Here is a 19,791-nt window from a genome sequence, read left to right on the forward strand (position 1 = left end):
AAAACTAAAGACAAAAGGGAAAGATTAGTCCAAAGGAATAATGGACCACATCTACCACAGCCTCCACCAAACTGAGTCTAGTACAACTAGGTGGTGCCCAGCTACCACCACTGACTGTTCCAACAGGGATCACCATAGAGGGTCCTGGACAGAGCTGGAAAAAAAGGTAGAACAAAATCTAACTGAAAAACCAGACTTTCTGGCCCGATAGAGATTGGAGAAATCCTGAGAGTCTGGCCCCCAGACGCCCTTTCAGCTCAGCAATGAAGTCACTCCTGAGGTTCACCCTTCAGCCAAAGATTGGACAGGCCTGTAAAACAAAATGAGACTAAAGGGGCACACCAGCCCAGGGGCAAAGAACTAGAAGGCAGGAGGGGACAGGAAAGCTGGTAACAGGGAACCCAAGGTTGAGAAGGGAGAGCGCTGGCATGTCATGGGGTTGTTAACCAATGTCATAAAACAATATGTGTACTAACTGTTTAATAAGGAACTAGTTTGTTCTGTAAACTTTCATCTAAAGTACAATAAAAAAATATTTTGTTTGGCTAAGAACATTGGGAAATTAATCTAGTCTTACCTGGGTGTGGGAGCATGGTCTGTCTCTGAAAATCTATGCCACATTGCAATGAGATTTTTAAGTACCTTAAAAATGAAATTATGTCTTATGATTCTTTGTGTATTGATACATGGTAAAATACAATATTTTCTAATTCTGATCTTTCAACAAAGTAAGTTATATAGACATCAGGTAGAACAGAGACTTTAGATACACTATGTCATTTCAAATTCCATACATTGTATTTGAGCTCTCCAAAAATGCTAGTATACACATATATACCTTTATAAGTGTTCATGTGTCTGACTTTAAACAATGTGTACAAAAATTCTCAAAAAAATTAGAAGTTAACTGTCACCACTAATCTGTAAGCTTCATGAAGACATGTCTTTCTTGTTTAGTGCTGTACTCTTGATTCCTATATACCAAGGACTCAAAACAAATTTGTTGAATGGTACAGATTCAGAAAGAATTCACAGATGGTCATCTCAAGCAGCTCAGTCTACTACATTTAAAATGCCTAGCTATCAAGGAGCCCTGGTGGTGCAGTGGTTAAGCATTCAACTGCTAACCAAAAGGTTGGCAGTTTAAAGTCACTGATAGCTCCTTGGAAATCCTATGGGGCAGTTCTACTCTGTCCTACCGGGTCACTAGGAGTCGGACTTGATGGCAATGGGTTTGGTTTTGGTTTTTTATCAACTTAATTGAGAAGGAAATACTAATTGGCAATAAACATGAAAAGATATTCTACTGCACTGGTATTTCATTTCAAAATTGACAATGTGACACTAATTTTCAATATCAAACTGGAAAAGATTTAAAAAATGAAAAAAAAGGGCAGCTGGAAAATATATATCAAAAGCCTTCAAAGGGAGTTTGCCACTTAACCCAGTAATTCCACTTTTGGAAATCATGTTAAAGAAAAAGAACATACACAAAGATATGGCCACAAGGGTATTAACTGTATCATTATTTACCATAGTAAAATATTTTAAAGAAAACAAATTACCCAGTAATAGGTTAAATAAATTGTAGTTGCAGCACCAAAGATTATTAGAAAGGTATATTAGTGTGAGAGTATGTTCATGATACATTATTGAATGGAAAATATGGTTACCAAAAATTTAGTTTGATCTCATTTTTATTTCAAAGAATTAAAATGTATGTACGTATACAAGTTGGAATCAAATTGACCACATTTTTTTTAATGTATGTATGTTTGTTTGCATATATGCACATGTGCATGTGTTTATGTTTTATATACATATATGCACACATTTAGACCTATAAATGAAAAAAGAGACAGAGAGAGAGGCTGTATCTCTTCTTCATTCTCACCTTAATTTTAGCTACAGGGGAAAATGCACTGGAAAGTAAAATAGAAGGAAGGATATATTTTTAAAAAATTAACCTGTTGTCATTAAGCTGATTCCGGCTCAAAGCAACCCTACAGGACAGAGCAGAACGGCCCTATAGGGTTTCCAATGAGCAGTGGTAGATTCAAACTGCCCACCTTTTGGTTAGCAGCCAAGCTCTTTAACTACTACATTGCTAGGTTCCTTAAATGTGTTAACTACAATTGTCTTGGGTGATGGGATCATAAGTGACTTCTGCTTATTTGTATTTTCTGATTATCAATTACATAATTATCTTTTTAATTTGTTAAGCTTTTTAAAATAAAAAAAATCAGTCATATATACAAATTTTCAGTCATTTATAATGGAAGGTGTATCATTATGTTTTACCTTAGTCCACAAATAAAACTTAACACCACAACATTTTTTAACACTATGAAATAAAATTGTGGCACACAGCCAAACATATCACCCAACAAAATTAAACCTGAACGGCTGATTTTAACAAGCACTGCATGAAAACATGCTAGTAAAGAAGCAGACATTAAATACATCTTTCCAAATAATTCTTAAAACAGCATCCTAAATACAAGACCAAGAAATTTGTTCACCCAATATTACGCAATTACATGGAACACACATACTTCAGAATAATAGAGCCACATGAAATTTAATGTAAAAGGGCTCAGGGAAATCCCCAGGTTAGCATTTACATACAAAACCCACTGCCGCTGAGTCGATTCCGACTCATAGTGACCCTATAGGACAGAGTAGAGCTGCCCCATAGTTTCCAAGGAGCGCCTGGCAGATTTGAACTGTTGACCTCTTGGTTAGCAGCCATAGCACTTAACCACTACGCCACCAGGGTTTCCAGCATTTACATTGCATTTATTATTTTATCTGTCAAAGTAACCAGGGAGCAGGAAAGTTGATATATAGTATCTTCACTTTGTGTAGAATGGAAGCAGATATGTTTAAACGCCTTTGATACAGCACTACTGAAATCAGAGCCAAGATTAAATTAGGGAAATCTAAGTTTCCTGTGCTAATTTATTCTTGAGAACTATTCTAACATGCAATATATTCCATTTTGTGAAATTTCTTTTCTCAGCTGCATCTTGACAATGATCAAAATTTAAGAAGCTAGTATTTTCCCACACTTTACCTGGTAGTGTAGGCTCCTGAATAGCTTTGATCTGGTGGATAGTTACAGAGAAGGAAGTGGAGGAAGAAGGGCACAGGTGAGACAACAAAAATCACCTAAATTAATAATGGTTACAGTAACAAAGTTACAGTGAAAGCTTTATCATATTGTCGAAAGTGTGGAACGGTGGGCAGAATACAACTGGGAAACGATACCTGAGTTGAGTCTAGATTCCTTACAGTTAGTTATATGAACTTGGGCAAGTCAGTCTTTGGAAATTACTTTCTCCAACTTAGTTTGGACCAGGTAATTTTTAAAATCTTTAGCAGCCTAACCACTGTGCCACCAGGGCTCCTATTTTGATACAGGAGCGGTTATTTTATTCAACTAATTTCAGCACAAGCTGCTGTTGATGAGAAATAATGTTATTATTTACTGGAATAAGACAAAAATCCCCGTTCATATCTGAGGGAAATGACATGTTGGACCATTCCAAACACCTCAATTTCCCATCTCATCCTACCTTACAAACAACCTTAAAAATTAGTATTTTGTTTTCTTTTTTAGGAGGCCCTATCATAGGGCCTTGGTGGCGCAGTGGTTAAGCATTTGGCTGCTAACCTAAAGGTCAGCACTTCGAATCACCAGCCATTCCTTGGAAATTCTATGGGAAAGTTCTACTCTGTGCTCTAGGGTCACTATGAGTGAAATCTACTAGACAGCAATGGTTTGGGTCTTTTTGGTTTAATATAGGCCCTACTACCCTCCTGAGTAGTAGGGCCTAGACTGGCCAAGGAGGCAAAGAATTCTTGTATGCTAAAAACATCAATGTCAAATAACCATTATCAACCCTATGTTAGCCTACATCTACATACATTAAGTGATGAAAAGTGGGGCTCATGCTACCAAATAAATGATGACAACAATGAACATTTAAGTCCTGATTAGTACATAAGTGTTTAATTTTTAGAAGATCCTAGTTATGTAGCTTATCTCCTGGAGTTTGTGTGTTTCCGGTTGTGGTCTGTATCCTGTTAATGCCATGTATTAGGGCCCTAGTGCTGATCCTATTTTTTCTTCTATGAACTTCATAGTTTTGGTCTTTATATTTAGGTCTTTGATCTATTTTGAATTAGTTTTTGTATACAGTGTGAGGTATGGGTCCTGAGAGTTAAAATGGTTTTGTAAAGTTCATATTTAATACAGTGGTCTTAACAGAACCTACAGTTCTCTGAGGCCATGTGGGAGCATGAAGAATAGCACACTGATGCTGGAGGTAGGCAGACTCAGGCGGATTTAATCAGTCTAAGCCTATCAGTTAGTCAAGTTACCTAATTTCTCCGAGCCTAGGTATTTTTATCTGTAAAATGAAGCTAGTAACACTTAACCCTGATTGTTGTAAAGATGAGAAACTACACTTGTAAAGACGCATCAGAAAGGATACAATAGTCACTGTTAATTCTCACCCATCATCTCTGTATTTCATTATTGGCTAAAGCAGCATTTTAACTCTGAAAGCATACAGTTGACCTGCCATAAATTAGCTGTCAAGGTCAAGTATGAGACCAATTAATACAGGATATGCAGACAGAAAGTAAATAAAGATTCTTCAGACATTTTCTGCAAATTTACCTTCCCATGCAGCTATCACCTAAATATAAACTGTGAGAGTCTGGATTACTTAAGACAATAATTGCCTTAATCACTTTTCTGGCTTTATTCTGGAAAATAATAATAGTTATAGCACCTTTCAACTCCTGTGGAATTTCCATAACAAATGTGTAAGTATATAACTACCATGAGATGGACATCTTTTGGTATCACTGAGATGATAAACAGAGATAGAACATAAAAAGAAAAATTTCTGTGGTGGACTCACTATAAAGAGCCTATGATTGTCACTTAAGCCTGGAACAGATAAAGTACACTCATTTTAAAATATAAGGCAAAAATTCCTAAATTAAAATCCTTCTATGATTATCGTTCTCCTGAACTACTGCTTCCATTGGCCAAAATTATAACTTTCAGTGCAAATGCAACTGCTTTGAGTTAAAGGTAAGTTTTAAAAGAAATAATACATGCCTGCTTTCCAATGACTATTCATTTTAAAGCCTGAAACTATCTAGACACACAATCACTCAAAACTTCAATTATTTTCTATGATGATGGCACCAAGATGATTTCCTTTTTACTCTTGGAATTAAGCACACTTCAATAACATATATAACTTAATGAAAATAATCGTGTACCATCTAGCTGTAAGAATTACCAGAACATGATAAGGAGTTATATATTTTAATGGACGTGATAGAGTTATCTATTTAGCTTCTCATCTGAAGCAGTTTGTTTATCTATAGTTCACTAGGTAAACTCTACAGTATCTTTTCCACTGTCAGCAGACGTTTCTGGCAGTGAATGAAAATTGATTGTTCTGGCTATAAATAAACAAATAGTTTTCAACTCATGGCTATAACAGCTATTTGATAAATAATAACTAGATAAGAACTGGAGGTATTAAAACACTTTTGAGAATACAGTTCTACTTGGAGGGCTCCATGGAGGAAGTGTCCCATTTTCAAGAAAGGAATGACGTTTCTTTTGTTTTCGTTCAATTCTTTCCTGTCTTTCTTTCTTTTCCTAAAAAAAAAAAAGTTCAAGTGTTAAGTTTACATACTTACATGGACATTATTTTCAAATCTAGCTGCTTGCTGAAGTATAAAGTACAAAAATCATTATTAGATATTTACATGTCATTTTTCAGCTTATTTGGTTATAAAGGAATATCTGCTAATGAATATTACAAATTTCTAAGCATATTATCAATAGATATTAAGGTACCAATTAAATTGGGTCTCATTTTACTTCGCTTATTGTTGACCTTGAGCATAATGTCAAACAACCTTTTAGCCCTTTTGTGAATTCTATGCTTGCGTTAGTGGTTAGCCCATCTAACAGCAATTTGCATATTTTCATATACTAAATATTAATACTATCCTGCAACAAACATTTTATCTACAGTGCCTTTTTTTAGTCCTTAATTTTTACAAGAATGTATGAATATTCCAGTCATGGAAAACTGTTTAAAGGGTACCCACCTTACACAATAAAACATGACCATTACCGTCCCCTCACTGTATGGCCCTCCCTCCCCACACGTGAGGTAACCACGTGACACTGTAGTGCATCTCTTTACACTTCTACTGCAACTGTGCTCATCCCTGGATGATAAACAATTGTCTTTCGCAGTTCTTTAAACTTTGTAATAAAAGGTATCATGCTATATACTCTTTTACAACTTCTTTTCATATTGTTGTTATAACATTCCTAAGATCCATTTACATGGATCTGTAGCTCTAATTCACTCATGTACAGAACTCCATTATATGAACACACCAATTTATCCATCTAGTTGTTGGCTGAAGACAATGTCTTTGTTTCCTTGTGCACATAAGCCAAGGCTTCTCTCTGTGGATATGCTGGTAGCGAAACTGTTGATCTGTGGGGTGTGCACACGTCCCACTTCACTGACGATGTCAGCGTAGTCCCCAATGTGGCTGCAGGGCTCTACACTCCCACCAACGCCTACACCAACTTTTTCATTATATGCTGTTTCAAATTTTGATTCCTGCTCATCTTTTTGTGATTTTTCCTAGCACTTACAAGTTTTAAAAAAGCATGCCCATTCTCAAGAGATTTAGAGTATTGAAAAAATATTAAGTTCTGTTTTTTTGGTTTTTCTATTGTTTGGCTTTTTACATTGAACACTTTAATTCTTTTAGAGTTTCTATTGCTGTAACGCAATGCTCTAAAGTGATTTTATGTCCAAATGTCACACAAATAATACCAATAGTTATTTCTCTGCCTCCATTAATTTGTCGTCCTTTGTCATATTCCACATCTTTACATGTGAAGAGTTTTGAAGTGTCCTGTGGGTCTATATTCTACTGGTACTATACAGCTTCAATTTGTGTTTTTTTCATTGAATTGTTAAACACTAGATCCTATTCTGGGTCAGGCACAAAGTGATTATAAAATCCAAACTTACAGATAGGTCCCTGCCCCCAAGAAACTTTCAAAAGGGACAGATAATAAACAATATATACTTGCAAACTGTGTGACTTTCTACAAAACACATAGACAAGCTGTTGTGACTGAGAATAAAAGAATATACTTACTTTAAAAGAAGATTTAAGGAATGTCACTTTAAAATCAGACATCTCGGATAAGGGAAGCCACACATGATGCACACTGAGCAGAGGGCATTCCAAGAAGAGGGAACAGTATGTGTGCTAGCACTCTTTGGGAGAAACTTGGACCGTGGAAGGAAACACAAGATGGCCAGTGTGACCACAACTCGGTGGGGCACTGGGGAGGGACACTGGATGAGAATGCAGACCGAGGAGACGAAATATCATACGGGGTCTTACATGTTGACATTTAGAAGAAAAGAGATGACATTTAGAGTTTAGGTAAAAGAGAAGACACCAAGTGACGCTGAGAGGAAGGGCAGAGAGACAAGAGGAAGGTGAGGGCAGCATGACAACTGCAAGAAGGCGGGGAGCACCTGTGGAGAACGTTGAGAGGTCTTGTGAATGGGGCAGAGAAGCACACACCCAATTGGCTAGATGGATGGCGAAATTGCAATTTTAAAAGTATCATTTGGGTGTAAATGATGACGCCAAAGCCAAGGCTGGATGGATTACGGTTGAAGAGGATTGCGGGGCGGGGTGGGGGGAGTGTTGGGGAGTAGAGAATACAACCAGAACTTAAAGTTCAGGTATAAAAAAAAGTAGACAAATGTGTAACCGCAGTTTTAGGGAACTGCAATGTTAAGAGAGTTTAACTTTACGATGATAGATCCTAGAACATCATGGGAATATCCAGGAAGATGGAAAGAATGCTGAAGCCTCAGTGGAACGGAATAGTAAGTTTACATTTTACTGCTTGATGGAAACAGTTCTGCTTCGTATTTTTTTTAACACTATCTTCCATTTTCTCACATTATATCAGGTGAAGTTTAGAACCTTTTGCCTCCCTGCACATACTCCCTTCAAGAGAATGACTGAGAATCTGAGGATATATAGGAAGCCTAAACTTAATCAAGGAAGACCTGAAATGTCAATAGCAGTTGTTCTTTCCACCTGCAACTTGGGACTGTCTCTCCGTTTCCCTACTTGAAAGCAGATATGAAGTCTTTGCTAACATTCAAGTTTGCTGGTTTCCTCACAGTCCTCAAAGGGCAGCAGCATCAGGGAAGCCCTGACAACCCTGACTCTGTGGGCTCAAAGGACAGGAGGTGGAGAGCTTTTTGATGAGTTATTATGTCTATACTTCTTTCATCAGTAAACACATGGATTTGATAATTGTCCCTAGAAAAATATGGTAATAGGAGCTTTCCATTCTCAAAAAATTTTTCACATACAACAAAAAGCCGTAAGATAAATACGAGTTTTTTTTTTCAGTCAGTATAGACTTCATGAGTCTTTTTTGCTTCATGAGAATTTTTGCACACTTGCTACTTGGCACTATTTCCATTAGAGCCAAGAGTGAATCCCTTTTCAGAATTCTAAATTAGGAAAGTTGTAACTGGATCGTGTCAATAATTTAAGATTAAGGGAGAGTGAGACTGCCAGTCGGATGACTGGTAGTGTTCATGGAAACTGACTGGGGACAAGCCTCTTTTTGTCCATCCTACTTACACTTCACATCAGAAGGATGGAAACTTAAAAATGCAAAACATGGGACCTTGAAACAGAGGGCTTAAGAGCCAGGAAATAGGCAATTAACTATTCAACATTAATAGCGGTTAAGACGAATCAATGCTGTCTTGAGTAATAATAATAAATAAAGCATTGCTGAAGTCCTTCTGACCTGATGTCTGCTGGAAATTACTCAAGATATTTACTCATATTCTTAGTAAAAGAAGCTATGAATCAATAAGTGCGCTGGCATAAAGAAGTGAGTCTCCCTTGATCTCTGGCTACCCATTCCCCCTAAAACAATTACCCATCAAATGCTCACTACGCAAGCTGGGTTGTTTATCAAAATTTTGAGTTCTTACTGTGCAGTACAATTGAAGTCAATAGACTTTCATAGGGAGGCATTTTCCTATTCCATCTGTAAACACATTTTAATAAATAACTGGTGAGATGGGGAACAGATCTGCAGCCTGCTGTGTGTTTATGTTTTTATCGGCAACACTCTATTTGTAGATGTTATACTACATAGTGAAACACATTATATTGTCTTAGGTTTTTGACTGATGGGTTTTTATCCTCCAGTGTACTGATGAGAATGAGAAAGTGATTAAATTCCAAGCTATAATAAAAAATAATGTATCTAACTGTGACTTAGTTATTAGGGATTCTAGTCTATTTTCACTAGAACATGAAAATAAAACTGAAAACACCAACAGGTAAATTTAATTGCCCTAAATGATCCTAACAGAGTAGGCTATATTAACTTAAGATACTTTAAAAAAAATTTTTTTTTTTTGTTAGAACAAAGCTCATTATTTAAAATTCATCTAAGGAATCATTATGAAATACTACCTGCATCGTTCAAATCATTGGACCAATTTTGACCACATTATATTTCTAATTCTCTGGGTAGAATTAGCATATAGTAGTGCTAAAGACCAATAAGTAACATCATGATAAATGCAGAAAGTACTAAAGTCGTCAAGGATTTTATTTACTTGAATCCACAATCAATGCCCATGGAAGCAGCAGTCAAGGTATCAAATGACGTGTTACACTGGGCAAATCTGCTGCAAAAGACCTCTTTACAGTGTTAAAAAGTAAAGACATCACTTTGAGGACTAAGGTGCACCTGACCCAAGCCATGATATTTTCACTCACCTCATGTGCATGTGAAAGCTGGACAATGAATAAGGAAGACCAAAAAAGAATTGATGCCTTTGAATTATGGAGTTGGTGAAGAATATTGAATATATTATGGACTGTCAGAAGAATAAACAAATCTGTCCTGGAAGAAGTACAACCAGAATGGTCCATAGAAGGAAGGATGGTTAGACTTCATCTTATGTACTTTGGACATGGTATCAGGAGGTACCACTTCCTGGAGAAGGACATCATTGCTTGGCGAAGTAGAGGGTCAGTGAAAAAGAGGGATACCCTCAACAAGATGGACTGACACAGTGGCTGCTGTAACAAGGGACTCAAACAGCAACAACTGTGAGGATGGCGTAGGACTGGGCAGCGTTTCATTCTGTTGTATGCAGGGTCACCATGAGTGGGAACTGACATGATACCTAATGACAACAGTGCTAAAGTCAACACATAAACAACAACGATAAACCTGTTGGTATTTTACTAGGATTGCATTAGATTTGTAAATTAAGTCAGGGTTGCATTAGATTTGTAAATTAAGTGTGCTACTATTTGAGAAATGATATTATCATGTTGAGCGCTTCTATTCACCATTTTCTCAAGCCTTCATTTGTGTCCTTCAGGAACGTTCTAAAGTTTTCTTTATATCAGTCTTGTTCATTTTTTAAGTTTACTCCTAAACTTACTCTTTTTCTCCTATCTTTAAATAGCTCACTTTGGGTCCCATGTGCCTCTCTACCAAGTGTTGATTCTAAACTTTACATGAAAAAATTAGCAAACAAGGATACTTAGAAATACTCTAAGAATTATGAAGGAAGGCTAATCCAACCACTTATAAAAATGTATAAACTCCTAATAATTAAAGTGTACTACTGGAATATGCACAATGAGACTGATGAATGAAACAGAAAGTCTAAAATCAGACCCAAAAAGACACGGGAATATATCATATGATAAACATAGCATCCACACTGGTAAGTAAAAGATGGACTATTCTAGAAAAGATGCCTTTGGAAAAATTAAAGTTGGAATCACGTTTCCCACCACATATCAGGATAAATTCTAAATAGAGTATCACAAAATTAAAATCATAAAGTTACTATAAGTAAAAATGGGGACCTTTCTTTAACATCAAATCACAGAGAAGGGGCTTTCAACTACACCTGAGAATTAAAAACCATAAGCAAAAAAATTGATAAATATCATACTAAAAATAAAATTCTACATAGCACAAAGTGCCGTAAGCAATGTTAAATGACCGACATATATTAGGAAAAATACACGCAGCCATTATTTGATAAGGTAATTTTTCTAATATATAAAAAAGCGTCTAGAAATAAATAAGAACAGCAACCCAATAGAAAACCAGGCAAAGTCTATAAACTGGCAGTTTACAGAAGAAAAGAAATACAAATGACTGTTAACAAATGAAAAGATACTCAGTGTCAGTCTAACCAGAGAAATGCAAATCAAAGAAACCCTGGACACAACTAAGAGATAGGCGTGAATTAAAAAAAAAAAAAAGTTTGGTAACAAACTCTATTGAATAGACTGTGGGGAAATTCTCTCCCATATCAATTGCAAAATTATACAACCCCTATGTAAGGCATTTCTGGTAACAGCTATCAAAATTTAAAATACGTATACCTCTAACCCAACGATTCCACTCTAGAAATTTATCTTACTGTATTCTGTACATGTGCAGAAAGACTACACAGAGTTACTTACCGAGATTTCTTAGTAAAAGCAAATAATGAAGATATTTACCTGATAGCAGACAGGTAAATAAGTCATGGCAAGTCCATATGATAGAGTAGTATGCACTGTTGAGGAGGCTCTATATATGCCAATAAGGAAACACCCCCAAGATGTACTGTCAGGTGAAAAAAAGGTGAAGAGCAGTGTATATTATAAACCCATTGCTGTTGGGTCAATTGCAACTCATAGCAACTCTATAGGACAGAGCAGGGCTTCCCCATAGGGTTTCCAAGGAGCCCCTGGTAGATTTGAACTGCCAACCTTTTTGGTTAGCAGCCATAGCTCTTAACCACTATGCCACCAGGGTTTCCAGTGTATATATAGTGTGCTACTATATATACAAAAGAGGACAAAAAAAATTCATATTTGTTTCTAGAAGCACTAACTATAGTGGCTTCTTATTTGGGTAGGAAGGTAGAAATTAAGTGATTGGGCAGCAAGGGTGGCAGACTTTTTGACTATACATAATTTCATACTTTTCACCATGTATAATTTTACACTTTTAGATTAATGAATCATGTGAATGTGTTACCTGTTAATGGGAAATACCTATTTATATGAATTTATAACTTGCTCAAGTTAATAAAATGAACATTTACATTGATAATCTAAAATGGAAAATAGCATTTTTCTTTACATTAATGAAATGTAACTATAAACATAAAAGTGCAGGAAAAAGATGTGGCAGTCTGCTTCCGTAAAGATTTACAGCCTTGAAAACCCTACAGGGTAGTTCTACTCTGTCCTTGAGGGTCGCTGAGTCTGAATTGACTCGATGGCAGTAGACAGCAGGCAGTATAAATATAAGTACACTGAAACAAACAAAAACTCTAAGTCCAGCTTTACGCAGCTTTCCTCCCAAACCTCATACCTGCTCTTTTTTCATTAAAAAATACCTAAATAAGACTTTCTCCTCGGAGTCATAAGAAAGACTGAAAGAGAATAAAGAAGGGAATAACTTTTCACCATTAAATTCAATGTTGTAACATATTATCGCGGAGTTCCACCTAAAATCATCTGGCAAACCCTAAGTAGTATAATTGTTTGCTTTCTACGCTTTCAGACGTGAGTCACTGCAAAGGAAAAATAGGCATGACTGCTAAGTGACCAAATGTGGGGACTCAGGGAGGGAGGATGTTATGACTTCGAAGTTTTAAGTCTGAGTGCTTGAGGAAACAGCAGACGCATTCACAGAAACGAGTAAACTAGGAGAAGATACGATATGTACAGGAGGGGAGCATTAATTCAACAGGCAGCTTCTAGGTATAAACCACCAGTGGACACAAGGCTAACAGAACTGGAATTAGAGGCAGAAAAGATAGGTATTGAAATACAGATATGAAATATCACATGAAGCTAAGACCTCTTCTTGTGAAAGGGAAGTGATCTCTGTGGAGAAAATGAAGATTAAAAAAGATTTAAGATTAAAAATAAATTTCAGAAAACTTCTGAAGAAGATTAAAAATAATAACAATAAAACAATAACCAACGAAATGGAATAGGTCACAAAGATAAGATTTCAGATGGCATGGTTCTAAAGAATGGCAGAATTTTAAGAAAGAATACTTAGAATTCTTCCTAAGACTTGCAAGAAGAAAAACAACAAATGAGAAAGTGTGTGTGTGTTTGTGTTTAGAATTTAGCAGAGGGAGAGTCTGAAGACTGAATGAGAGGATAAATTAGAGTGAAAGGCTGTGGGAGGGACACGATGTAGGCTCTTAAGTAACTTTTATCAACACCGAGCATTTTGGAAACCCTGGTGGTATACTGGTTAGGTGCTATCTATGGCTGCTAACCAAAAGGTCAGCAGTTCAAATCCACCAGGCACTCCTTGAAAACTCTGTGGGGCAATTCTACTCTGTCTTTTAGGGTCGCTATGAGTTGGAATCAACAATGGGTTTGGTTTTTTGGTTAGCATACTGCTTATCTAAGAAAAGGTTCACTATTCAATAGTTGATTAGCCTGATGAATGACCAGTATAAAAGCTAAAGGAGATCTGTAAAGATATAAAACAGAAGAGCATTAAAAAAACGATACTTACCAACCATCTTTCATACTCATCAAGAGCTTGCTTATCTTTATCTTTTTTCTCAGCTCTTTTCAGTTCTTCCTTTTTTTTCTTATTTATTTTTTCTTTTTCCTTTTGCTTGAAAAATGCTTCCTTTTTTTCGATCCTATTTAGGATAGTATAAAATACTAGAAAATTATAGAAGATACAGTAAAGATTCCCTAATTAATCTTTGGCAATAACGAGATTAAGATGTATTAGTACACTTCAAGGAAATCAGCTCTAGTGAAGTCTGAAGTGTTATTGGTTTAAAATCTATCAAAATAGTTATTATTTTGGATTACCATTTTTCAACTGCCGTCAAGTTATCTTTCTTTTTCTCAGCAACAGTTTCCTCCTCTTTCTGCTTCTTTGCTCTTTCGTATTCTTTTTCCTTTTTACTTTTCTCTTTAAGATACTCGATCTTTTTCTCTTTCCATTTCTCAAAAGCCTAAAAAAACTCAGAATGGTTTTCTTATTTACTGCCGTAAATTTTCCTTTTTACTTATTTTATAATATTTACTATGAAGGACAAAAATACAGCTGATCACTAATACAGATTTTAAATGTTTAGAAATAATTCTTAAGAAAAATATTCAAAACTCTTGAATACCTGTAATGCTTCTCCTTTCCTCACAGCATTTTCCTCTTCAGTTTTCTTCTTGCTTTTCTCCTCGAGCCTCTGTTTTGCAGCCATTTTCTTGGCTTCCTTTCCTTTCATAGCCTTCCAAGCTTCAAATGATGCTAATGCTTCTTCTCTCTTAGCCACTCTTTTCTATTTTGGAAAAATAATAGGCACATCTGTACGTGTACATTAGCATACATACACATAGACAATATACATAGATACCACATTTATCTTTAATCACCTTGACATTCATAATTTAGAAATTATGTTTCAAAACAAATAATTTATTTAGAATGATTTGGACAAGATGATTTATAAAACAGGTCATCTGAATTATCCATTGTATTTTAAGATGCCTTTTTAAAAAGCATTTATCAGTTATTGCTCTACTGCATTTGTGAGAAGAAAATCAACTATTTCTTGTTTACAAGTGTACTAAGCAAATGTTATGAAAATAAACTGTAATAAGATGAGTGATACTATGAAATGTTCCATAATAAAATCTTTAGGAAAAAGAAAAATATCAGGGAAGTTACAGGCATCTAAGGTAAGTTAGAGTAAGCTAAACTGGCCAAATTCCCACAGCTAGTGCAGATCTTTTGCTTGAACTCTAGTACTGGCTGACATCAAGGCATCAGATTCTTCCTACTCACAAATATTCCAAATGTTTAAAGCATCTACTGTACTGGAAAACATGCAGGTTACTGGATAGCAAGCAAGCATGTTGTTTTACTTACTTCAATATCCAATCCCATAAACTTCTCTATTTGCTGCATAATACTGTTCAACATCAAATGAGATAAAACATTACGGAGATAAACCAGTATAGAAGTAAAGTACTACCTACCTCACGGAGTTATGAGGTTAAACAAGAAGGCTGACAACACTGACCAGAGCAGTGCAATGCTACCAATGTGGTAACAGGAACAGGTATGGAGGCACATCCCATGTGGGGCTGTCCCACACGGTACTGACTCACAGTGCCGCTCACTGTGGGAATCTTTCTTTCTAAGTCCATTTTGGCAATGAACAGAACAATGAATGGTTTTTTTCACAGCCTTTATTTTTACTGTACTTCAGAAGGCTTACAGAACAAACTAGCTTCTCATTAAACAGTTAGTACACATATTGTTTTATGACATTGGTTAACAACCCTACGACATGTCAACATTTTCCCTTCTCGACCTTGGGTCCCTATTACCAGTTTTCCTGTTCTCTCCTGCCTTCTAGTCCTTGCCCCAGACTGATGTACACCTTTAGTCTCATTTTGTTTTATGGGGCTGCCCAATCTTTGGCCGAAGTGACTTCATTACTGAGCTAAAAGGGTGTTTGGGGGCCATACTCTCGGGGTTTCTCCAGTCTCTGTCAGGCTAGTAAGTCTGGTCTTTTTTTGTGAGTTAGAATTTTGTTCTACATTTTTCTCCAGCTCTGTCTGGGACACTCTACTATGATCCTTGTCAGAGCAGTCAGTGGTGGTAGCTGGGCACCATCTAGTTGTACTAGACTCAGTTTGGTGGAGGCTGTGGTAGATGTGGTCCATTAGTCCTTTAGACTACTCTTTCCCTTGTATCTTTAGTTTTCTTCATTCTTCCTTGTTCCCAAAGGGGTGACACCAGTGGAGTATCTTATATGGCTACTCACAGGCTTTTAAGACGCCAGACACTATTCATCAAAATAAAATGCAGAACATTTTCTTTATAAACTATGTTATGCCACTTCAGCTAGATGTTCTCTGACACCATGGTCCCCACAGCCCTCATCATGGCCTTTATTTTTGAAGATGGGTGAGATCTGAGCATGTCTGCAGGCTACCAGGCAGAGGTTAGAGGAAGAGACTGAAAGTGCAGATGAGAATGAAACAAGGCTACAGCTCTCATCAGTGGGAAAGGGTATGGGATCAAGAGTGCAGGTTGGGGTTGATCTTAAAAGTAAAGATAAAATTCAAGACAGAAAAGAGGAAAACGAAAGCTGGTGTCTGAGGAGCTTTTATACTCTTGGCCAAGTTGTAAATGCGGTCAAGTCTCAGAAGTGATCTCTGAAACACCTGCAACTGGGAACAGAAACATCAACAGCTCAAATGCATCAAGTGCTTCTTATGTGCCAGTCATATAATCTATATGCTACACTTGTATTTCTTCGCATAATCCTCACAACAACCCTATAGATAGGTACTTTTTCACAGATGATGAAATTGAGAAATAAAGGTTAAGTTACTTGCTCAAAGTTACATACTGAGGTCTTAAACTAAATAATAGTTACAAAAAATTTCTGGAGCAGCAATGTATTCTCAGATGTGGACTTAGATGATAATTTGGGGGCAAAGGAAATTAGCATGGTTGATCAGACCACCCCACCTCCTGCCCCAGCTTTACTTGGTAGTCCTTTGTCAAACAGAGGAAAAGCATCAGGGGCAGAAAAATGGTTGTCTGGAAAGTGTGATATTACTGCAGAAAGTAATTTAACTTGAGAAAGTCTGTAAAAGCATAGATGAAGTGACTAATAATGATACTAAGAATGGATTAGAACAGCGAAGCCACGCAGTTGATGGACGTAAAGCAGAAAAGGTTAAAGAGATGGAAGTCGCGATGACTGTTAATAAGTCCGCACTCTCCTGAACAATCCATGCTGGTTTAAACTGATCTTAGGGAGCTCAACGCAAATTCTCAGCCATTTCAGGTTTCCATTTCTTAGTGTCTTGGCCAACGTGGAGTTAAACAGCTTCTATCAGCACATGCATCTCATCCCAGGCTGGCCCCATATTTAACCAAATCCTTTCTGGGTGGGCCTAAACTTGCCTCTAGGGCACAGTAATTTCTCCTAGTTCAAAACCTTTTTTTCATAATTTCTGGAGGTGCCTCAGTATAATAAATGACAGGAAATTAAGATGGCTGGTAATGTTATTAAAATAATAGCTTCATAATCAGTAATGCTAAAGAAAAAATATGTGTGTTTTTATGTAAAAAAGCTGTATTTATATCAAACTAAAAATTTATAAAGTAACAGAGAAATAAAAATCAGAAACCAATTCTTTTATATGCAAGTTATTCTGCCATATAAAAACAGTTGATTTAGAAACATTAAATATTCATAGATATTTTACTGACATAAAAGTTCACAATCTGTTTTACTTCTATATTTCATAATACCTGTTCATTTTGGATCCTTAGGTTTTCACTTTCAATCCTTTTGATTCTGTGCATTTCATATAAATACACATTTTTCTTTTCTAACCAGTCCTGTGAGAACAAAAAAAGCATTATGATATTAAACATTTGAATTCTTATCTACCTTTGAAATACCTGGTTAAAACTTCAAAAAAGAATTTACAAATTATAAATAAACTAGTAAATTTCTCTTTTTTCTGATAGGATTCTAAATATATAAAGATAAGTGCTAATTAAGAAAATTATATGTATGCTATTCTGTTAGTATTAACAACAGCCTTCAAAAGTCAAATGTAATGCTTAAATACATTAACAATTTCTCTCTGAAATCGTCATGTAACATTTTCTAAAATGTACTATTCCGTATAGAAAAAAATGCCAAATAATGCCTTTTTGAGGGATAGTGGAAGACTATACAAAAGGACTAGTAAAATCCTTTCCTGTATAAGCCCAAATAAAGCCCAAATACGAAGTCTTTGGCAAGGAAAAATTTACAAACGTTTTTCATTATAATACAAACTTTAAGGAAAAAAAACCCTGTACACTTTTAACATTTTTTGCTTTTATATTTTTATAAACTACAGTGACATATTTTCTTTCTTTAAAAACATCTGTAATCTCATTTACACCAAATGAAGAAGTAAATAAATTAGTAAAAAAGGCTTTGGATTGCTCATGTATTACAAAGGAAGATCTTCAATAAAATTAAGTATTAACCATCATCCCTGATAACACTACTTTATTCTGTGGGAAACCGGTTGTCTTCCTTATTAGTTTTTCTGCTTTTCCTTTTTTAAATATGTTCATTTCTACCTGATAAACAGCTGCCCTTATATCATCCGCTTTGTCAGGCTCTCTGCTCTGGTTCTGTGAGAGCTTTTGGTCCAAGACTTTCAAAGTCCCTAAATAGTGAGAAGACGTAGCTGTCGACTGAGTTTGCCTTATAGAACCAGGTTTCTTTAAAAATGCAGAGGTCATTAACCTGAAAAGATCCAAGTAAATAAAGACCAAACGTTACAACTGCATTCTGCAGAACGGAGATCCATTAGAATCGGCAACTACTACATCTGGAAAACTGCATTCTAATCTAATTTATTATAATTATCTTAAAAATGGTGTAAAGAGTACAGTCTTTTCTTAGGATACAAAAAGTCCCTATTCAACATCATTTAAATTATGTGCTTTAAAATGATTTCTTCTGTTTAGATACTTGTAATTAGAACATTTTTTAAAAACATGGACCACATCTCAAGTTAACTGGAAAAGTAATATTAATGAAGTGAAGTTTAATCATTCTTTTAGTAATCTTGTTGCATTTTTTTACATGAACAATTCTAAATATAAAGTTGGAAAGAAGAGTAACCTCTATTTCAGGGGTCAGCGGGAAAATCTGGCCCACCATCTGTTTCTGTAAATGAAGTTATGCTGCAACACAGCCACGTCCATTCATTTACATACTGCCAATGGCTGCCTTCCCCCAACAGCAGAGTTCAGTAGTTACAACAGACTGTATGGCCCAAACTCTGCTCTACTTGATTAAAAGTAATTCGATTAATGCGAATTTTAAAAATTCAGGTTTTGATTAGCATTTATCACCAGTGATTAGCGTACATTATCACCAGTGTAGATAAAACTATCAATTGTTATCATAAACAAACTTAGTCCATAGAACCGGAGGGTTTTAAGTACATTTTCTCCCCACTTTTCAGAAACGGATTAGACTGTCTACGACTATAAAATAAAAAACAATACTCATGAGGAATATGATTTTTAGTTCAATCAGATACATGAGACCAAAGGGGCGGCTCCTGTCCGGAGGCAAGATGAGAAGGCATGAAGGGGCAGGAACTGGTTGGATGGACATGGGAAACACGGGGTGGAAAGGGGGAGTGGCCTGTCACATTGTAGGGATTGCAACTAATGTCACATAACAATATGTGTATAAATTTTTGTATGAGAAATTAACTTGAGCTGTAAACTTTCACCTAAAGCACAATTTAAAAAAAAGTACATTTTCTCATGTACTTAGTAAATGTATAATGCTGGACTTAAACTTCATTACTGTATCTATAAAAAACCAGAAAACAAAACCTGTTGCCTTTGAGTCAATTCCAACTCATAGCAACCCTATAGGACAGAGTAGAAGTGTCCCATGGGGTTTCCAAGGATCGGCTGGTGTATTCTATCCACTGATCTTTTGGTTAGCAGCCATAGCTCTTAACCACTACGTCACCAGGGTTTCCACTATACTACAGCACCAGGAAAAAACAGGACAAAGGAGCTCTATT

General features: G+C 36.0%; 1 protein-coding gene across 2 annotated transcripts in view; it reads right to left on the reverse strand.

Moving 5' to 3' along the window:
- Positions 1 to 2,253: 2,253 nt before the first annotated feature.
- The window catches only part of MAP9 (microtubule associated protein 9), a 37,292-nt gene continuing 19,754 nt past the window's right edge, over positions 2,254 to 19,791 (reverse strand). For both annotated transcript variants that reach the window (XM_010597180.3, XM_010597179.3), the window contains exons 9-14: positions 18,317 to 18,485; positions 17,486 to 17,575; positions 14,325 to 14,486; positions 14,017 to 14,162; positions 13,706 to 13,838; positions 2,254 to 5,692 (exon numbers count right to left, since the gene is read on the reverse strand). In XM_010597180.3, coding sequence (XP_010595482.2) covers positions 5,570 to 5,692; positions 13,706 to 13,838; positions 14,017 to 14,162; positions 14,325 to 14,486; positions 17,486 to 17,575; positions 18,317 to 18,485 — 823 coding nt within the window. In that variant the 3' untranslated portion in view covers positions 2,254 to 5,569. The remainder of the gene's footprint in view (positions 5,693 to 13,705; positions 13,839 to 14,016; positions 14,163 to 14,324; positions 14,487 to 17,485; positions 17,576 to 18,316; positions 18,486 to 19,791) is intronic.

Source organism: Loxodonta africana, chromosome 13 (assembly GCF_030014295.1).
Source record: "Loxodonta africana isolate mLoxAfr1 chromosome 13, mLoxAfr1.hap2, whole genome shotgun sequence".
NCBI classification, from domain to species: Eukaryota; Metazoa; Chordata; class Mammalia; order Proboscidea; family Elephantidae; genus Loxodonta; species Loxodonta africana.